Source organism: Chenopodium quinoa, unplaced genomic scaffold, assembly GCF_001683475.1.
Source record: "Chenopodium quinoa cultivar QQ74 unplaced genomic scaffold, ASM168347v1, whole genome shotgun sequence".
In the NCBI taxonomy this organism is placed as follows: domain Eukaryota; kingdom Viridiplantae; phylum Streptophyta; class Magnoliopsida; order Caryophyllales; family Amaranthaceae; genus Chenopodium; species Chenopodium quinoa.
The window spans coordinates 1,980,207-2,001,029 of NW_018744537.1; the positions used below are offsets into that span (position 1 = coordinate 1,980,207).

Sequence of the window (20,823 nt, forward strand, 5' to 3'; positions counted from 1 at the left end):
AATTTTGATAATGTAGGATATTTAGACATACGATATCATACTTAAATTTTTTTACTAAACTGAAAGTATTTTTACCGATTAAAACTTATTTTTACTAATTCTCTATTATTTTAAATATATTATAAATGGATCTTATTTTAAAGAACTTTTTAAAATGAATTTTATGATGGAAATAGAACCGAGTTATTAGAGTTTTATTAAAAGTTATGATTAATTTTGCATATGTGAAATATTAGTAGTGCATCGATAATAAAACTTTATAACATTTTTATTGTTAAAAATCTATCTAAATTTCGATTATTTAGCATACTATTTGTTGCCTACGTGGCGCAACACTTGGCGAAAAACTAGAATGCCAAGTGTCGCTGTCTCATGGCCTGGCTGCGAGACCGGCTTTATATATAAAATAAAAATACAGAAAAAAATCTTCTTCTTATCTTCTTGTATGCTACGAGTATATATAATACTCAACAATAATAAAGGTTTCAATTTTGCCATTACCCTCTTATAAATTACGAGCTTTTATTAAATATTGTACATGGATTATGGAATATTTGATAATTTAACTCTCTTCACTAGAAATTGATCTCGTAAAAATCAATTGTAATACATAGATTGGAGGTGATTATCAATGGTCCGAGCTGCTATCCCGATTTGGCCTAACCCGTGAAGTGCAGGTTTGGGCAAATCTAAAAATGTATTTTTAGTTCAAAACTCGAGCCCGGCCTGATAAGCTTAGTTTTGCCCAATGAGTCTGATATTATTTTGCGTGTTTGAGCACAAGATTTTATTCAAAAGTACAACCCGTCTCGATTTTGATCACCTCTAGCATAGATGTAATCATATTACCATACTCTTTACAATTTTTTTTTTTTTTTTTTAAATTACTCCCATATCAGGTTAAATGTTACCTCACAATTGGCCGATATATACAATAAAAATACTATATACTGGAAGTAGTACCAAAAGTTTTTGCTTACTCCGTATAATTTATAATAATTAAGTTTCTTAAATAGAAAACCTCGAACGTCCATTCACTATTGGTTTTTAAACAAATTGGATTAACTTGAGCATTAACCATACATTTCTAGACCCAAAGTATTAAGGAGTATTTATTTTTTTTTTCTTTTTTATGTTCATATTTTGAATCTTGTAACTATTCATATTTTGAAGAAATATTTGAATAATTGGATGGTGAAGGGGTATGCACAATACAAACTCCAACGAGCATAACATCATTTTAGTTATAGCTCTTAAGTTCATTGGGTATATGTTCATTGGAATTAGTATTCATGCTCTTTGGCTTGGTCTAAAGCTTGATGTTCAATAGATGCACAATGAGCACTGTGTATATGCCGCCATCATATTTGCGGCTTCAGAATATTAAATTTTTATTATAATTTATTTCGGGAAAAATAATGCGGTCAAGACTTTGACTTTTGAATGTGGGTTGAAGACAAGCTTGGTCCAATCGCGAGCAAGGTCGGTGTGTTTGAGGAAACCCCTTTGACGCCTAAGTTAATACGAGATGCAAATACTAGAGAGAGTATTTTTTTTTCCGGTGTTTAGAGAGCCACAAGGGTGGAGGTACGGTGAGAATCGATCCTGAGATCTCTTGGAACCGGAAGGGAAGCTCTAATCACTTGAGCTATCCCTCACTCTTATACTAGAGAGAGTATTGAATGTTATACAAATACATTATGTATTAGAGATAATAAGTGACAAAGATGTGCATTTGAAAACCTGAAACGGTTATGGTAAAAAAAAAAATCATGAACGGTTAAAATCGAAACATCTAAATCACGAATGAAGTAGTCCTTAATAATTACTCTGAGAGACACTTGGTTGATTGGCAAAACACCAATTATATGGATTCTATTTCCCAAGACATGACAAAAGTTGATTTCACTTGGTAAATTCCTCCCAAGACAAAATTTAAGGGCTTGTTCGTCTTTTTTAATAGGAAACAAGAAATCACAAAAGGGTGGTTTAGACTTTTTTTTGATGTTGTTGTTAGTTTTCAAAATTAAGATAATTCGATAAATTTTGACTCTTATTTATTTATTTATTTTGAAATATATATCATATGACTTTTTTTTTTAAAAAAAAAAAAACCACAATAACATGCATATGGAGAGGATAATTTTAAAAAATAAAAAATAAATAAAAAAGAGGAAATATTTTGAAGGTTGAAGGAATGGGAACCATGGAGGTGAAGATTGAAGAAAGTAAGAGTAACCGTGAAGATAAAAGGGGAAATAGAAGGGGATAAGCGGCCTCACTGACGAATTCATAAATGGATCGAAATCCGTTCGTTGGTGGTGAAATCCAACTTTTAATTTATTTTTTTTAGTTGTATAATAACACTTCTAGGAGTTTGGGTGATAAAAGACAATTTGTATTTTTTTTTTGTTGGTACAAGTCAAAAAATCATTTTAATCAATAACGAAATAAGGTACTTCACATGACAAACGTTCAATAATCAATAACAATCAATTTGACAACAGATCCAAATTATAAATTATTAGATTTACTATCACTACTACAAAAATGGGAATATGGAACGCCTAAAACAAGCAATATAGAACTCCTCAGAGGCGTTCTTTTGGGGGGTGCCCTATAAAGTCTACATAACGCCTCTTTGAGGCGTTCTATATCTATCATAATACAGTCGTCTATCTCAGATAGGCGCTTTATATTCTAGGTATAAAATAAATAAAAAATAAGGAAAAGAGAGTTGTCATCTTAGGATAGGCGTTCTATAGATTATATATAAAAAGAGAACGCCTACTACAGATAAGCGCTCTCTTTTCCTTACCTTTCTTTTTAAAAAAAATTATATTATTATTATTATTATTCAATAATAATAATAATAATAATAATAATAATAATAATTCTTCGTATACAATGAATAAAAAACCGTAGCAATAACATTATATTAATTAAAATTTTTTTACAAATATTTCAATTACAATTATAAAATTCCTTACAAGAAATTTACATTACAAGTTCTAAATACAAACTAATTAAGCCGATTGTGTCAAGAATTGGAGCTTGCCGTTCATTCAACAAATTAGCTAGATCTAAAGAGGAAGAGAGGAGGGAGGAGTAGGAGGTGAGAGAAAGAAATTTTTTTGAGGGGAATAAGAGTGACAACGGCTAATTGCAAAGCAAAGGAGCTTTAGGGTTTTTTTTATTTCGTTTAAAGCATTCTTTTATTATTATGTTAAAAACAAATAGAGTTGTTACCTAAGATAGAAGCTCTATATTGCAAAGTCACTTTTTCATTAAAATAATAATAAATCATATAGAACGATTAAGTTGGGGAGGCGTTCTATAAGTTTCAACTTACACAATGCTCATCTTATTTAGGCAATCTGTAAACTTCTAGAGATCACCTATCCACTTGATTGTTGGGTATTGTGTGTTGCTTATTCCCATTTTTGTGGTAGTGTATGTTTGGATAGAGAGAAATGGAGAGAAAGGAAGAGAAGAGAAAATGAGGGATGCATCATTATATGTTTATATATACAATGCAAGGAGTGAAGGGGAGGGAATTAGAATAATACATTTTCCTTTCTGTTTTAATAAATCAAATCTCTCTATTTTATGGAAGAGATTTGGAAAGAAAATACTATATACAAGGTCAAGGAAATCCCCCATTAATTAGACAACCACTTTTTTTTTTAAAAAAAAAAACAAACAAAATAATATGGAAAGAATAGCAGATGAAATGACAAAGCAGCCCTCCACTTGTTGGCTGAAAGGACAAAGCTAACCCCACTTATTGGGTGAAATGACGTTAATACCCCTCAAATTACAAGGTCACCTTCACCTTCTCCTTTCCCTCACCTCCCTTCTCCCTTCTCCTTCATTGTTGTTATCAAAACATAATGTTAATAAAATTGATCTAGTCAGTACAAAAACTATGGTCTAAACTAATTGGCATTTATGCGTTTGTATTATACATTTAAATTAAAGTATTTTCCTTGCTTATGACTTTATGAGTAACCACAATTATAACTAATAATCTGAGGTTTTCATAATATTTTCTCTTTTGCTTACCTTGCAAAAAAATAAAATAAAAAATAAAATTATAACCAATAAAATAAATACGAAGTATTAATTTTTTTTTTTTAACACACGAAGTATTTCTTTTTTCTTTGAGGAAATTATACGTAGTACTCGTATTTATTAGTAAAAAAAACTCAGCAAAACAAATTCGCATATATGTGTGGCTGTGATTTATTTCACATGCATAAGATCATCACGTTCGAGCAATAGTTAAACAACAGTATATAGTTTTACTCAACCTTTTAGCTTTGCGTCAACATAGTGTTTTTCCTACCATTTTGTGGCTTTTACTCCACAATTTATACTACCTTCGTTAGATATTAGTTGTAATTTTGGGGTATTATTTGTAAGAGAAGTATGAAATATTCTAAAGTTACAACTAGTATTTAACGGAGGTAGTATTATAAATCTCGGATTATCCTGTGATTTGTTCTCTATGGGTTAAATTAATACTAGGAAAATTTGTAAGAAATGACCTTTTATAACTTTATGTATAGTAGTCCATTTTGTGAATAAATGACCTTTTATGTAAAAGGTGGCAAAAAGGAACCTTATAAAGAGTTTTAGTTTGTGACTTGGGATCTTAAGCCAAAATCCAGGAGTTGATCGCCGGAATTCGGCGTTGACCCACACGTGATGTTAAAAAAGACCTATTTTCTAGAATTTCTTAATTTGCGAGTCAAAAAAATTGCTCAGTTTATATTTTGGAGGTTATTTTGATCCTTAAAAATAATTAAAAAGTCTTATTTTGCATGCCAAGAAATGGCTAAGTTTGCGTATCATTATTTTCAAGCCGAGAAAATTGTTCGATTAAGCATCATTTAGTTTTGTTCAGTAAGAAAGAACAAAGCCTTAATCATATCGTATAATCTACTATTCCCATTAAACAATTTACTAATTGTCGTCATTTTTTCTTAGCTTATATTGTTCGATTTACTTTTCTAAGACTATACTTGTTTATGTTATATGTTAACTAGAAGACTATTTTCGAGTTGCTTTATTTTTTCCTCATTTCCTATTAGCTTATTGTTGTTGTTTTCATATCTCTTTTTTGCCCATTCTTGTAAGTTTTAAATGTGTCTTTACCCTGCACATCTTTTGTTGAATCCTATAAAATCGAGAGCCTGTAATAGGAGTAGGCCAAACTTTTTTCACAATAGAGTGAGATTCTTCTTTTAACATCCACAAGTTTTGAAAGCGAAATAGCCTAGGCTCGTAGTTTCGCTCATTAAACTGTGAATCAAAGAACATAGGAGCATGATAGGACACTGTAAACGTACAATAAGAAGCTTTACAAGTTGGAAAGATATTTATAAAAATCACGACTTCCTATAACTCTATCTATTCGCTCGTAAATTGTATTGTTTCCATGACATCGCTTTCATGAAAAAGCATTCTGCAAGCAAGGAATATCAATAGCATTTGTTACATTAAGAAAATGAGGAAGTCTTTTAAGTTGATGATTTGCAAAAGGGCGCCCTCCTATTTTATCGTCATAATTAAGCATTTCCTTAAAGTCGCAGATAACCATTTAAGGAAGTTGAATATTTTTACTAAAACATTCCAAGTAATCCCAAAAAGGGCTCTTGTCATTTTCTTGTGCAGGGCCATATATGCCAAAAATAAGTAGATCTTTATTTAAAGGCTTATACGTAATGTGTAGATGAGCACATCGATCTTTAAGTTAAATTGTCCAATAATTATATTTTCATCGTTCCAATAACAAACCCATATCCCACCTGCATGATTATCTGGTTCAATAACAAATTTGTTATCAAAAAAATGTAAAGCATTTAAGATTTTTTTGCTATTGATTGAGTTTGTCAACGTTTCTAAGACAAAGACTATATTTGGTCTAAACTTATATTTAAGATGAACCAACTCAGCTAAAGCTGTGGGCTTTTTCCCACTATGAATGTTCCAGCTTAGGACTCTCATTTATTAAACATGGTTTTCTTTAATGTGTGCACTTTAGCCACACTATATCCATAGCAAGTGTCAAGCACTCGGGGTTGACTCAACCCATTCATCATACTTCATTTATGCTTATAACAATTACAATTACAATTACAATTACAACCTATGCATTAGGTACAACATTTGAACAAGTAAACAAGTACATATGCCATAACTAGCATGGGGTTGGTCCACACCTGGTATGAAAACCTAATATCACTTAAGGTGCAACACTGGTCATATTTGTTATGCTTAAGGAACATCCACGGTTCCGATGGAAGGCGAGACATGGTATGTATGATCCATATAATGCACAGTTAGGCCACCCCCCTACGAACAACTTCAAATAGCAGCAACCACATCCAAGGGTAGGATATGAAGGTGGAACTATGCGTGGCACAACAATAACATACAAAGAGTACACAAATTCATACAATTACAGTTCCAAAATACAAATAAAAGGAGGGAAAGGAATGAATCATGTAACTATTACCTTTTCATTTGTTTCTACAACCTAGAAACATATTAGGCCTTAAACATTGGCCCAAAGACTAATATACAATATTAGGGCTCAACACATAATGAACAAGAAAACTACAAAGTTCCATAAAGAATTGAGGTCAAATAGTCTTCAAATTACATTTATTTTCCCTGAAAAATCAAAGCTTAGAAATAAATATGCATAATGGAGTACTCGGGAAGAGACTTCAAAACGACAAAAGGCCATGTGTTTTGGTATAATTTATTTAAGGGTAATGCTATATGTAGCCCTAAGGGCTATATATAAGCATTAAATACACTTTTGAAAATTGTATAAAATTAGGAATTCATGACAAAAACACGCATAAATCAGTGTAATTAGTGTTTATATATTTATGATTTCCTAACTTTATACAATTTTATAGTGTGTATATAATGCTTATATGTAGCCCTAAGGGTTATGTATATCATTTTCCTTAATTTAAACATTTAGGGATATAATATTTTGGAGAGCATTTCCCAAGTGTTTTGCCAAACCCTCCGAGGTCATGCTAAAATCATCACTCGCCTGAAATTCATGTTTACAAACCGTTAATTTTAAAATAATATCAATACCTTTCGACAAAAAGAAAATGATTATAATATGTATAGATTTAAAGGGTCGTAAATAAGCTAAATTTGATCCCTTTACTTGCATATGTGCAATACATGTTCATGGTTGATGATATTAGTTTCATGTTCATGGTTGAGGTTGTAGAATATGGTGTGCACAAGTCATATTTCATATCATAGGGCCTCGAAACTAAAGGACCCAAAAAACTAGAAAGAGTACAGTTAGTTTTAATAAGGAGATACGGAGTACCTATATACGGAGTTGCGTTATTAGGACAATTTTCCTTGGACTACTTCAATTTGGCCTCTTCAATTTAATTATAGCATATATAATTTTTTTTTTTAATTTTATTCAACTATTTACTTTTGCATACTTTATAACTTCATTTTTCAAATATTAGGGAGCAATATATAGTAAGGAGTAGCTTAGAACCCTCAATATACATTTAAAACGGCCATGTTGCGTCCAAAAAAAAAAAAGAAAAAAACAAAAAAACGGCCATGTTCATGGTTGAAGACTTGAAGAGGTCAAAATGTATGCAAGGCTCTAATCTCTTTATTTCATAGATCAAGATTAAATTATTGTTGATAATACATTCTAATCTCTAGAAAATTATGGGGCATTACTATACATTTTTCATGGATAAGTAGGGTTTTTTTAGGAAAATAATTTTAAGTTGAAAATTAGGATGAAAAAATTGTCCAATCTTTATTTGTGGTTACTAATTTGTATCCGTAATTTTCTCCCACACAATCACTAGATCGAATGCTTCCATTTTAGTCCATCCATTAATGTTGTTATATTATATAGAATATTTCCTTTTATGACTAATTATTTCCACGTTGTAACCTCTTAATAAATAATAATCTAATCTAATGCACTCCCACTAACTCCACTTATCTACTCCCCCCCCCCCCCCCTTTATTAATCATTTCTTATTGCCAAATAATTATTTGGTCCTCCTAACTTGTTCAAGCTATGATTAGTTCACCGAATCTGATTTAATTTAATTTGAATTTTCCTAATTTGATTAAACCGAACATAGCCTAGTTGTACTCAGGCCTCATTCAAATAATTCATCATTATATAATAATATGATATATGCATCTAATGGCCGAATATAAATTATAAATAGAAAAACTAAAACATATATCAAATATATAATTAATGACATTTATCAATGCATAGTTCTATTATAAATTTCTAAACTAATAGGATCATATTTGAGTAGTATTTTATAACTTTAGTTTAGAGTTTGTACGTATCCTTTATAACTACATATATCATAACCATTATAACAATCAATTCATTCAGACAAACATAAGGTGGCGAAATTGATAAAATAAAAATGAACATACCTTAGCAACAATTGTCATAGTAATGTCATAGCTTCCAAAAGGCATGGTTTGGTAGTTTAATGGGATCATATTAAGGTTTCCAATTTCCTCAATAATCTTTTGAATGAGGCCTTGAATCTTAAGAGAGTGAACCCTAATAAGGATATTGTTGTTTAAAACCTTGGCTTCAATTTCCAAGTTATCATCAAAATTTATAGTTTTATTGGAGTATTGATGATCATATGAATAAGAAGTTGCAGAATTATCATTTAAAGTATGCCTTTGTTTCTTCTTAACAAGACAAACCGACTCCATTGTCCTCTTTGATGTCTGCTCTTCCAAAACTTTGGCTCGTTCTTCAAGTTGTTTTAGGTATTCAATTGTTTCAGCCAAGATAGATGCCTTGTCCGTCTGCATTATTTAATAATACAATACATTATATATTATTCAAATTGAAGTATGTATTTATTTTGGATGGTACGCCGATATAACTTATTTTAATTTAAATGAAAATATATCGGTTAACCTAGCTTATGGGATCTAATGAGAAGAGAAGTGTATTTGACTGAGAAAGACAAGTACATAGTTACTTAAATGGTATTATTGTAAGTAAAATATATGCTTACAAACATATATGATGATATGGTTGGAGATGAAGGTTCATTACATACCATAGTCCATAGACATATGTATTTCTACCATTAATTACTTACTGCCTACAAAACGACTTACACCGATGTGGTAATTATTATTATTATTATTATGGAATTAAAATAAGATACATATATAGAAAAAAGCTTAGAGATAGGGGGGCTTTTAGCAGTGTACTATACCCCCAATATTTATAAAAACACTACTTAGAGTATAATAACCATGCATCTATTACCTTTCAAAAAAAAAAAAAAAAAAAAAAAAAACCAAAACCATGCATCTATTATATTTACCCAAGACAACTAATGAATGAAATACGTACATCCATTGGTTCATAGTATGTCATATCTAGCTTTTGTATAATTTTCTTGGAAAATTTCAAGTCTAATAAGCTTGAACAATCCCCTTCCTTCACCCTCTTATAGCTAGTCAGTAGTCACCACCTAATTAATACTAATAACATAGAGGCAATGTGTTCAAAATTTTTCTCAAAGTATTGGTATTAATACACTTTTCAATTCAAAAACTATACTACCTTTAATTTGTTACCGATGAAAATTTCAATATGTTTCCAAAGCTATTGACCTTGAATTATTCTCGGCAATATTGTATGGTGCAAAATATAGTCATGTGGGTACTTATTAAATTTTTTTCGATAAATATTCTTCAACTTTCAACTTTATTATACTCCGTACTATGTAAATTTTTTTCATACAATATTATATTGAATATCTTAATGAATGTAAACAATTTTCAAGAATGGAGGTAGTATTAAGCTATATACGTCTTCTAGCTAGTTATTATAAATGATGGGTGTATAATATATAGTTGAAGTGGTGATTATAGATTATACTTACGCTCACCTATATTTACTTAGTCTTAATAATTACAGTTGTATAATTGTTTTGAATTACTCCCAATTGAATTCCAATCAAAAATAACAAAAACAATTCATGCTCAACAGTATTTAGTCTTAATAATTAAGATAATTGATTTATTATTTTTTTTTTCTCAAATTGATTCCAATCCAAAATTAAAGATCCAAATCATAAGAATCCATTAGAATTTTTGGGAGGTGATCAATTAAATTAAAGGTGCACCATGATTTATATTAATTTTAATTTAAAAGCATGCTTTTACTTGCAGGTATATAATTTACAAACTAGCTAGTATATGTACCTTCTTGAGACCAGGAATTAGGGCTGAGAGAGCAATAAACCCTTGAGTCATCTTCTCCCTTCGCCTCCTCTCCGCAACTACATGCTCATTATTAATCGAAGTTGACCCAACCTTCTTCTTGCTTCCATTACTAAGTTTAGGGTTAGAAGTTTCAAAGTCCGACAAGCTCCCGAAACATATGAGCTGTCCAGATGATCTCCAACTACGATCAATACTCGGTGTGATCTCAAAATTGTTACCTTTAGTAAAGGTCGGATTATTAGTATCAAAGATCACATCCGGCAGTCGATAAATTTCTTCAAATTCAAACACATCTTCATTTCTATGAGAGCTCATCATCATTCATAATCATCCATTATCAATGTTGGATCTTCATTTACCTAAATAATTATAATAATCATTATTATTTAACAAGAACTATATAATTATAATATGATCTGAACATCCTTAGTCTTTGCTATATTATATATACATATTTTTTTAGAATGAATTATTATTTATAAGTATAGTAGGTTAAAAAACTTACAAGATCAGATAACCATTCCCCGGAAAACATGTTCATGAATTTGCTAAAGAAAACTGCATCGACAATCAAGGAAGTTAACAAATTTATCTTTCTTCGAGATGCACATGCGCAATTAATATAAATCATGTAAATTTAATGACTGATTAAAATGTCATGTTGAAGGGATTTTCGAGGTTAGCAAGTAATTAATTAAGTAAATAATTTAATGCAAGATTAGTGATGCAATTTGAAATTTCTAAAAAAAAAAAATGTACAATGTTGATGTTTTACCTTGAAAAGAATGCCGGTTTGCCAAATAGAGTTGTTGAATGGAAATGAATTAGTGGATGATTTACTTTATATTTACAAACTTAAAAGCACTCTAGATTTGAATTGAATATTAAATTGTAGCGAATAAATATATAAAACACGTGGGTTACTACTTACTAGCGTGTCTTAAGAAAGTCGTCTTTGCATGACCCTTCGCAGGTGTGATTTTATTTTATATAATTATTTCTATTACAGGAAAGACATGGGGTACAAAGAAATTTTAGTTGTTATTAAAAAAAAATGGATTTTTTTTATTTTTTTTATTGGTGCACTGTTTAGTGAGCCACAAGGGCAGATAATGATGAAAACCGATCCCAAAATCTCCTGAAATCGGGAGAAAAGCTCTAACCACTTGAACTATCCCTCACTCTCAAAGGAAATTTTAGTTGATTGTATATTTGTATGTTTTTTTTTTAATTCTAATCACGTGAATTGTGATTAAGGTCCGTTTAGTTCACCTTATATTAGCTGTGTGTGATTTTATTTGAATATGTATAAATAAAAACAATTTTTTGTTTTTACTTTTATAAACTCATTTTATTTGAACTTATTTTGAAGGAAATTTTGTCAACTACCATTCAAATGACTACTTTTGAGAATAACTATCTATTAAAAAAAATCTGAAAAAACTACCACAAAACCACGAAATGTTTGAGTAGCACTACCACTTTGATTTTCGACAAGAATTTCCGGTTAAGGAGACCCAATTTATTAAATTTCCGTCCAAAAAACTCATATGAACTAACAAAATTGTCTCTACATTAACCTTAAATTGGGTAGTACAATTCAATTGCACCAAATCCCCCAATTTCATAAAACCCTAAATTTAATTTTTTGACATAAACCCTAATTTTGATATTCAATTGAGAAATTTAATCATCTACAATGCGAAATTAAAGATAATTTACCTATATGTGTTCGGGCACTAAATTTCATTGTTGTCTCTACCGCAATTGATTGAAATTGTATAAAGTAAACCCCACCAACCGGAGATTCTTGCCTGAAAACAAAAATGGTAGTGCTAATTAAACTTTTTGTGTTTTTGTGGTAGTTCTTTCAAAAATAAATAAATTAATAGGTACTTGTTCTCAAAAGTGGTTATTTAAATGATAGTTGTTGACAAAATTTCCTATTTTGAATTATTCAATTATCTAAATTTGTTTTAACCAATCGGAACTTAATTTGTCTGAAAAAGCTAAGACAAAATAGTATTTTCTGCAATCTTCTCATCATCAACTGATTAGTATTATCCAATCCTCACTTCAAAATTTCTCTTCAATTAAGCAACTAAACTTGACAAAAAAAAAAAAAAAAAAAAAGAGCTTGCTAGGTTGAGGTTTAATTTGCGACTCTCATCGTCCCTGAAAGAGGGTTACATTTGTTATTTTATACCTATGTTCCCTTTTAACGATTACATTTCAATTTCAAGAAATGAAGACCAGACCGATTAAGCTAGGACCGAACCCGGACTGAAAAAATGGTCCACAACCCAAGCCAGACCGGTTTTAGAATTTTTATAAAAAATTTCCTAATTTTTAAATAATTTATGGAAAACTTGAAAAAATATAAAGGAAAAACAATATTTTAACGTTTTTTTTTTGTATGATTAGTATAAAAAAGCTCATACGACTAAAGTTTTCCAAGCTTGTTAAGGATAATCTTAATCATTATTAAAGGTTTTATGTATAATTTTAAGCAAAAAAAAGTCCGATCCAAGACCAGTTTTTATAGGGTTTTGAACTAGACCGAAGTGAAGACCGGGAAAATAAATTTTTCGACCCAGAGACCGGACCGATTAATTTGGTTCGGTCCGGTCCATTTTTTCGGTCCGAACCAATTTTTGATCACCCCTTACCTTAACAGCTAGCTAGTAACTAGTGATGCTCAACAGCTAAAGCTATTCACAACCACTGTAAGTAATGTTCAATTTGAAACAAATAAGGGAAAAAAATTACATGTTCGACATGTTAGTGATCAATGTTATACAGTCTTAGTCAAGCCGCCAAATTTTGTTTACAACAAGAGACTTTATAAGTACATAGTGATGCAGATGAGATTTGCTCCCAATATATTTTTTTAAGAGTTAGTATATTGATATTATATATTTCTCTTATCACATGGTTCTCATCTCATATCATCTTTCTTTGTCTCAATAGATTTATTATTATTATTAGCAAAAATTGCTGGAAATAATCCCACTTTTGGAGTGTTCGCTAATAATAATCCCACCTTTGGGTTATTTTAAAATAATCCGACTTTTATACCTAATCCGTTCACAATGGTTCCAAGTGACCGGTTACCTGTTAAAAATGTATTTTTTTTGTTTAAAATACACGTGTCACTATACAATTTGTCTAAAATTTTAAATTAAAAAAAAAAAACAAAAAAAACGACAGCAAGCCAGCCACCTCCTCCACAAGTCCCAGCCACTGTGTTGTCGTCGGCCCCAGCCATCTCCTCCACCAGCCGCGACCATCAGATCGAAGCTCACGTCATCGTCATCACTATTGTGGGTGGTCCGGACGGCCTAAATCGAGGGTAGGGGAAAGTGAGGGAGGCTGAAATCGTGGCGGGGGAATGTGTGGGTGGCAGAACTCGAGCCGGGGAAAGGGGAGGGAGGCCGGAATAGGGTCGGGGGAAGGGGAGAGTTGCCGAAATCGGAACAGAGGAAGGGGAGGGGGTCGGGATCGGGACTGAGAAGACGTTTAAGGTTAGGATTGGGTTTCCAGTTCACCACCGGTCCACCACCTCAGCCACCTTCACCCATACCCCAACCCGAGACCACCTACCAAACCACTATTGTCTTCACCAACTGAACCGAAACTACCACCCAATCACCCTACCTGAATTGCGACCTCAGCCACCTTCACCCATACCCCCACCTTAGTTGAAATCTCCTCTAATCAGGGTTGTCTGGGTGTTTTCGCGGGTCGATAGTGGGGTTATTGGGGTTGGGGTTTTGATTTGTTGCTACTCGGTCTGCTTGTGGCGAGAAGGAGTAAGGTGGTTGACTGGTCGGTGTTGGTGTTGACGGTGACAATAGAGACGGATGGATTTGCTGTGGGGCAGGGGAGTCTGACAGCTCGGCCGGCGGGAACGGGCGGCAGGGAGGTGGCTTGGGCTGGTGGGGGGCTTTTTCAAAATAATCAATAATTTTTTTTTTTCTTATATAAAAAAAAAACTTTTTAAAATTTTTTATTTTTATTTTTTTGACCAATCACAGACTGCCACGTGTCTGGTAACTTGTTATAACAAGTTACATGACTGGTTGGGACCATTTTGAGCGAATTGGGTTTAAAGGTCGGTTATTTAAAAATAACCCAAAGATAGGATTATTTTTAGCGGACGCCCCAAAGGTGGAATTATTGCAGGCAATTTTTCCTTATTATTATTATTAGTAGTAGTAGTAGTAGTACGCTATATTTCATAAACTATTCTTTTTTTTTTTTTTTTTTGGTGTTTAAAGAGCCACAAGGGTAGGTGATGAGAATCGATTCCAAGATCTCCTGAAATCGGGAGAGAAGCTCTAACCACTTGAGTTATCTCTCACTCTCACTATCTTCGTTTTATAATAATTGAACAATTTGACTTACTATTTTCGTCTTTTAATTGACTTTAACCATATTTTATTTACTAACATTAATTTCAAATGTTATCGGTGAAACACTTCAATAAAATTACAAAAATTAGTACTTATAGTATGTTTGTTTGTTTGGTTTTTTTTTTCATTAAAAATATTTTTCTAATGCATGTACTTTATTAAACTTGTACAGTACTTTAAATCGTGTGCTTAGTTAAACTGTGTCAATTATTTCGAAATTAGATCCCATGGCCCATTAATTATTAAAGGTGGCGTCTGCCAGGGCTGCCACAGCCACTGGACTGGCGCCTGGCAGGGCCGCCTCACCTAGTGGAGTGGCGTCTGCCCAGGACGCTAGTCTGGTGGTCTGAGCGTCTGGGCTGGACGCCATTCTGGTGGTTCTGGCGTCCGGCTTGGACGTCCAGGCTACGGTTTGGGCGTCCAACCTAGGCGCCAAAGCCACTCCGACGGTAAACCGTGATTTTTAACGGTGACTTACCTCGTTTTCCGTCGACGACAACGTACCTCCGGCGTCCCCCGCATCTCCGGCCTGCCATCCGGTCTCCCCAGGCGAGCCAGTCCGGCTCCACATTTTTTACACCGAGATTATTTCAATTTTAGAAAAAGGGCATAATGGTCAAATCATATCATATTTGTGGGCTTTATATGGTAAATTGCGGGCGATGTTTAGGGATTTGTTAAACATCGCCCACAAATTACTACATAAAGCCCACAAAATTCACTTGGTTTGCCAAAATTGCCCTTGACCTTAAAAAAAACACTCACAGTCTCATCACTCACACTCTAATTGCTCATCTTCTTTCAACCTCTCTAAAAAAAAAAAAAAAATTCAAATAACGGCAATGTCGAGGCGGCAAGGAAAGGAAGTGGCGGCGGCGGCGGAGGGAAGGATGTCCCAAGGAGGAAAGGTACATTTTGTTTAAAAAAAAAAAGGGAAAAACCGCCGTGAACGCGGTGGGGCGCCCTGGCTGGACGCCCAGCCAGCGGTGGTGGCGCCAGATGCAGACGCCGCCACCAGTTGGCTGGCGCCTGGGCTGGACGCCATAGCCACGGGTGTGGCGTTTATTCTAGGCGCCGCAGCCGTGGCTATGGCGTCCAGCCCAGGCGCCAGCCAACTGGTGGCGGCGTCTGCATCTGGCGCCACCACCGCTGGCTGGGCGTCCAGCCAGGGCGCCCCCCCCCCCAATTTTTATTTTTTTTTTTATTTTTTTTTTTATTTTTTTAAAAAATTGTTTTTAATTTTTTTTTTTTTTTTTTGTAATATAATTTTGAATTGTTTTTATATTTTGTTGTTTATTTTTATAAATTTTTTCAATTTCGTTGTATTTTTTCTACGTTTATATTTTGTTTACAATTATTTGTATGTTTTTAGTTTATTTGATTTGCGATGATGATTATTTATCGTATAAATTTTTGTATGTTTATATATTTTAAAATTTTGTGTAGGGTCGTCATGGTGCGGGGAAGAATATAGAGCTTCTTAATAGAAGTTATTCAGTGGAGAGGTCGGGGCATAGACATGTCAGATCCCGTGGTATTTCGGCCTCAGTTCGTAGAGAACGGATCCACCGTCGGGATGAGGATGACGATGACGATGATGATGCTGAGGAGGGTGACCAGGAGGAGGAGCATGAGGAGGGCGCAGATGAGGATGAGGATGTGGACGATGGCAGTGGACCGTATGATGATTACGGTCCATTCAGTCAGAGGGTTGATGACATGTACGAGACGCATATGGTGGAGGTGCGTAAGGGTAGGGGTGGTAGGTTTGTTAGTAGATCTGGCACATCATCTGCGTCCACTGTATCTGGGGCAAGCAGGAAACGGTCGAGGGCCGGTAATGATTCTTGGGTTGTTAGGAGTGAGGTGCCCGGTGGGCCTGTTGACGGGAGTGTGATTCCTAGCTTTCTAGGACACATAGCTGCCCGTATTTGGGAGGACCAGGAGAGGCCTTCAGTTACGGGGTTGTTGAAATGTCATACCCGGGAAAAGACTTGTAGCTTTTTGCGAACATGGGCTGAGGCCTGGCCGGCGGAGAGCGAGATGTTCGAGCGACTGGAGGGCACTGGGGTGAAGCACGTTCCTGCCACCATGCACGATAAGATTGACAGTACGCTGATCACGGCTTTCATTGAGCGATGGCAGCCGGATACAAACTCTTTCCACCTTCCGTTCGGTGAGATGACGATCATGTTACATGACGTCGAGGCCATTCTGGGGATTCGTGTTGAGGGTAAACGACTTCGTGCTGTGGCTGATGCGGATCAGGCAGATACGCTGGCGGAGTTGTTGGCGGTGGACAGGGCTGCACTGTACACCGAGGCGCTAGGTGTTTGGGAACACGGAGGTGTGAAGATCGCATCCGTGTTGCAGCGGTGTTTGTACCCGAGTGCACGTAGGACGCCCGACGCACAGCTGAGTGCTTATGTTTTTCTACTCCTCGGATGTACCTTGTTTCCGGATAAGAGCGGCGGAAACAAGCTCAGGCCACGCGACATCGTAGAGGCGTGTGACCCCGACAGTGTAGGCCAGTTTTCCTGGGGATCGGCTACGTTGGCGTATTTGTATCGCCAACTAGGATTTGCGAGTCGGGCTGACGCGGCAGGTATCACTGGGTGTCTGACTCTATTGCAGACCTGGATATACGAGTACTTTCCTGCATTGCGACCACATCGTGACCCAGTTCCTATTGATGAGGGGATGCCGCGTGCTTGTGCGTGGAGTCCGCGCTCGGAGAAGAAGTCCGTTGACCGCCTCCGATCGATACGGTTATTGCTGGACAGGCTGTCCCCCTTAGAGGTAACGTTTATTTATAGAGTCTACGATTTTATTATTTGCACATATTATATTCATGTTATTAAATTTTATATGTTGTTATTGTACAGGTGAACTGGATGCCTTTCGGCCCGAACCCTAGTGTTAGGGTACCCAGGACCCTGTACACGGGACTCATTCAGTATCGTGACATCGTCGAGGCGTACATGCCCCAGCGTTGTCTTCGCCAGCTTGGATTTGTCCAAGTTGTCCCTCCTCCCCCGGCGTGCCCGATGAAGGCGGTCCGACCTGCATCGTCGAGGGAGTACGTCGTGGAATGGCCGGATATCATGACCGGGACGTGGGACCAGTTTCCGATGGTGGCCCGCTTATGGACTGCGGAGTTGCAGCGGCCGCCCTCTGGGGTTACTCCCATGTGTGACCATTACTACATGGAATGGTTCAACCGGTATTCGCACCCGAGGTTGATCGCTGATCTCGACCACAGCGATGATGATTATGTGCCACCGCCTACTGCCACGGAAGCGGTATGTCTTTTATTATATTTATCGTTGTCTTTTAATTAAGTTTTATTTGTTGTTATTGTATTTCATCTTCTGTTTTTTGTTGTATGCAGTGGATGGGAAAGATAATGCAAGACGTACAGAAACTCTCTCTTGAGAAGGACAGCATGAGTGCAACAGGGAGAGCTGTTGTTGATAGTCTGGAACAGACCCTTGCGCAGTGGGAGTCGTCGTCGAGGAGGGATTACTGATGGTTATTGTATTTTATTTATAGAGCATTATGTTGGACATTATGTTGTAAAATTGTAACATTTTAGATATAACCGTTCGTGGATCCGCGCAACTTACCCATGCAACATATAGAATGCAGTAAGCAATACAATATAAAATATTAATGTTCTCATTAAAAGAGCAACGTACAAATAAGATTACAAATAAAGAATGTAAACATGAAAAACTAAAATGCAGCTAGGGTGTTCCATTCGTGGATCCGGTCATTATATAGCGCATCCCAACCCTCTACGCTCGCTGTGCGAATGTTGTACCACCGAGGTATAATCGGTGGCACCGGAAAATCGGTTGACATGTCTAGTCGAATGAAATGTCTGTATGACGACCCAAGAAACGCAATAGCTAGCTCTCTGACCGGTGTGGTGACAGTCTCACGCGACCGCCAAGGGAGAACCGTGGTACAAGGATAATAAGCTTGACTATGCACTCCCAGGCCGAAATGCATGACTGCGCATTTGTAAATGTTTGCAACGGCAAACAGATCTAGTGGCGCGTCAAAATAATGATTTTCGCCGCAAGGTCCACCTCCCCATCGGATACGCCGCAGAGCGCCATCCAAGTCATCCTGGTACACATGACGATAAACATTTCGGTTAGAGGCAATTTCGCTGTACATCAACTCACGCACCAAACCGTAGTTGTCTTCGCCCATTTGAAAAACATCAGCCACGACCCGGAATCCGCAGTTACCATCTCCGATTACATCATTCCACCCTTCCAAGTACGACATGATGATCGCAGGTATCCTTTCCTTGTACGGAAACTGATCAACATCGTTTCTTCCTATTCACCATATAATTATTTATAGACAGTTAAGAAGGCAGGAGTAACACTTTAAAACTATGTGCAATAAAAACAACCAAAACGTACCAGTTCTCAGGGGCATATTCACAGACGATGAAGATTGACTACGACTAGATGACGATGTCCGACCACGAGAACGACCACGACCAAGACCACGGATATACTCAAACGCACTCCTGTTCCGTCGTTGTCGACCTCGAGGACGATCAACTCCTTCGGGTTCCTCATAATCTAAGTTAGACGGGTGGAACATGTCATGAAGTACATGAGTAGCGTCACGAATAATAGAAGGATGGCTGGAGGACACTCGGTCGTACATCAAACGGAACTGCTCCAACTCCTCCTGTTCACGGTCGGCCGTTTGATCGTCTGCATGCTCACCAATAACAAGCGCCCTCCAGAATGAATGGACCTGATCAACATGTAACGACGCCCTTTCTTCTGTAATAACGCGGTGAATGGTGCATGCGCAAGGTAATCCATGAGTTACTGAAATAGTACACCCACACCGAGTATACACTTCGTCAGCCAAGTCCCTCACCCTGTTCAGCTCAGTGAGAATCAACCCCAAGCAGTAGTGCGACACACGACCTTGGAGAATCTTAAATATAAAATGGCTATACATCGTACCATGTCGTCGTCTGGAGTCCTCTAGAGAGTTCCTGATGTCGTTCTTCTGAGTTTCAATTGACTTGTTCAGTCTAGCGAACAGTGTATCCAAAGCAGCGGTCGATGAATCAATCCAGTCCTTGGTAGCTCTATGAGCGCTCTCAACTCTACATGTTGTAGTGTTCCCAAAATGAAGTACCTGGTTTGTCCAATATTTGACAAACTTTTCCCTGTGAGGGACCCATTGATGCATCACATAGTCCACCAGTGCCGGACACCACTGGTACGAATCCCTGAAGTTAGCCAATGCTCGCTCATACGCTTCCTCTGTGGTAGCCTGTAGGATCTTCCGCCACTTACCATTCACCAATCTCTCTGCCATTTCCAAATTCTTCTTGAAAAGGTTGTAGGCTTTCACTTTCACGCAGTTGTTGATGTGCCATGTGCACAATAAGTGGTTCGATTCGGGAAACAGCTCTGCTATGGGGGCAAAGAGACCTCCCTCACAGTCGCTGACGATGGCTGCTGGATGAACATTAGGCCCGATGTAGTTTCTCAGCTTCTCCAACACCCAATAATAACTTGGAGCCGTCTCATCCTTGATGATTGCATGACCAATCAAAAAGTTCTGGTTCGTTGGAGCCATCCCAACCATCTCAACCAGTGGGAACTTGTACTTGTTTGTCTTGTACGTTGAGTCGATCAAAATCACAAATGGCCAAGACTTGATCATATCAGCACAATCAGGATGCACAAGGAAAAGATGAGTCACCTCCGCTGTATCTTCATCAGAATCAAACCAGAACAGGTAACCACGTGATTGTGCCTGGTGTAGCAGCTGCTGTATAGGGTTCCTTCCCTCTGACCGTTCAAACCTGAGTTGCTGTCTGACGTTGTAGATGTGTCTTCGGTTTGGATGGTCTTCTGGAAATTTCTCTAACACAGATGCTAATATTTTAGCAGGCTTCACTTGAGCATCACTCATTTCTTTCACAACTAGTTTCGCAGCAGGACTTAAGCCGCTCAGTTGTCGATGACCCTCTTCATATACTATCATCTCATGGTTGTGATACCCCCATTTAGAGTAACCTATCACTTCCCAACCGTCACGACTC

General features: G+C 36.2%; 1 protein-coding gene across 1 annotated transcript; it reads right to left on the minus strand.

The window, feature by feature from the left end:
- Nucleotides 1–6,991: 6,991 nt before the first annotated feature.
- Nucleotides 6,992–10,664, minus strand: LOC110698882 (transcription factor bHLH25-like). Its single transcript, XM_021876392.1, has 3 exons — nucleotides 10,291–10,664; nucleotides 8,482–8,871; nucleotides 6,992–7,078 (listed from the first exon to the last, which is right to left on the minus strand). The coding sequence occupies exons 1-3, from the start codon at nucleotides 10,630–10,632 to the stop codon at nucleotides 6,992–6,994; spliced, it is 819 nt and encodes a 272-aa protein (XP_021732084.1). The 5' UTR covers nucleotides 10,633–10,664.
- Between the last annotated feature and the right edge of the window lie 10,159 nt (nucleotides 10,665–20,823).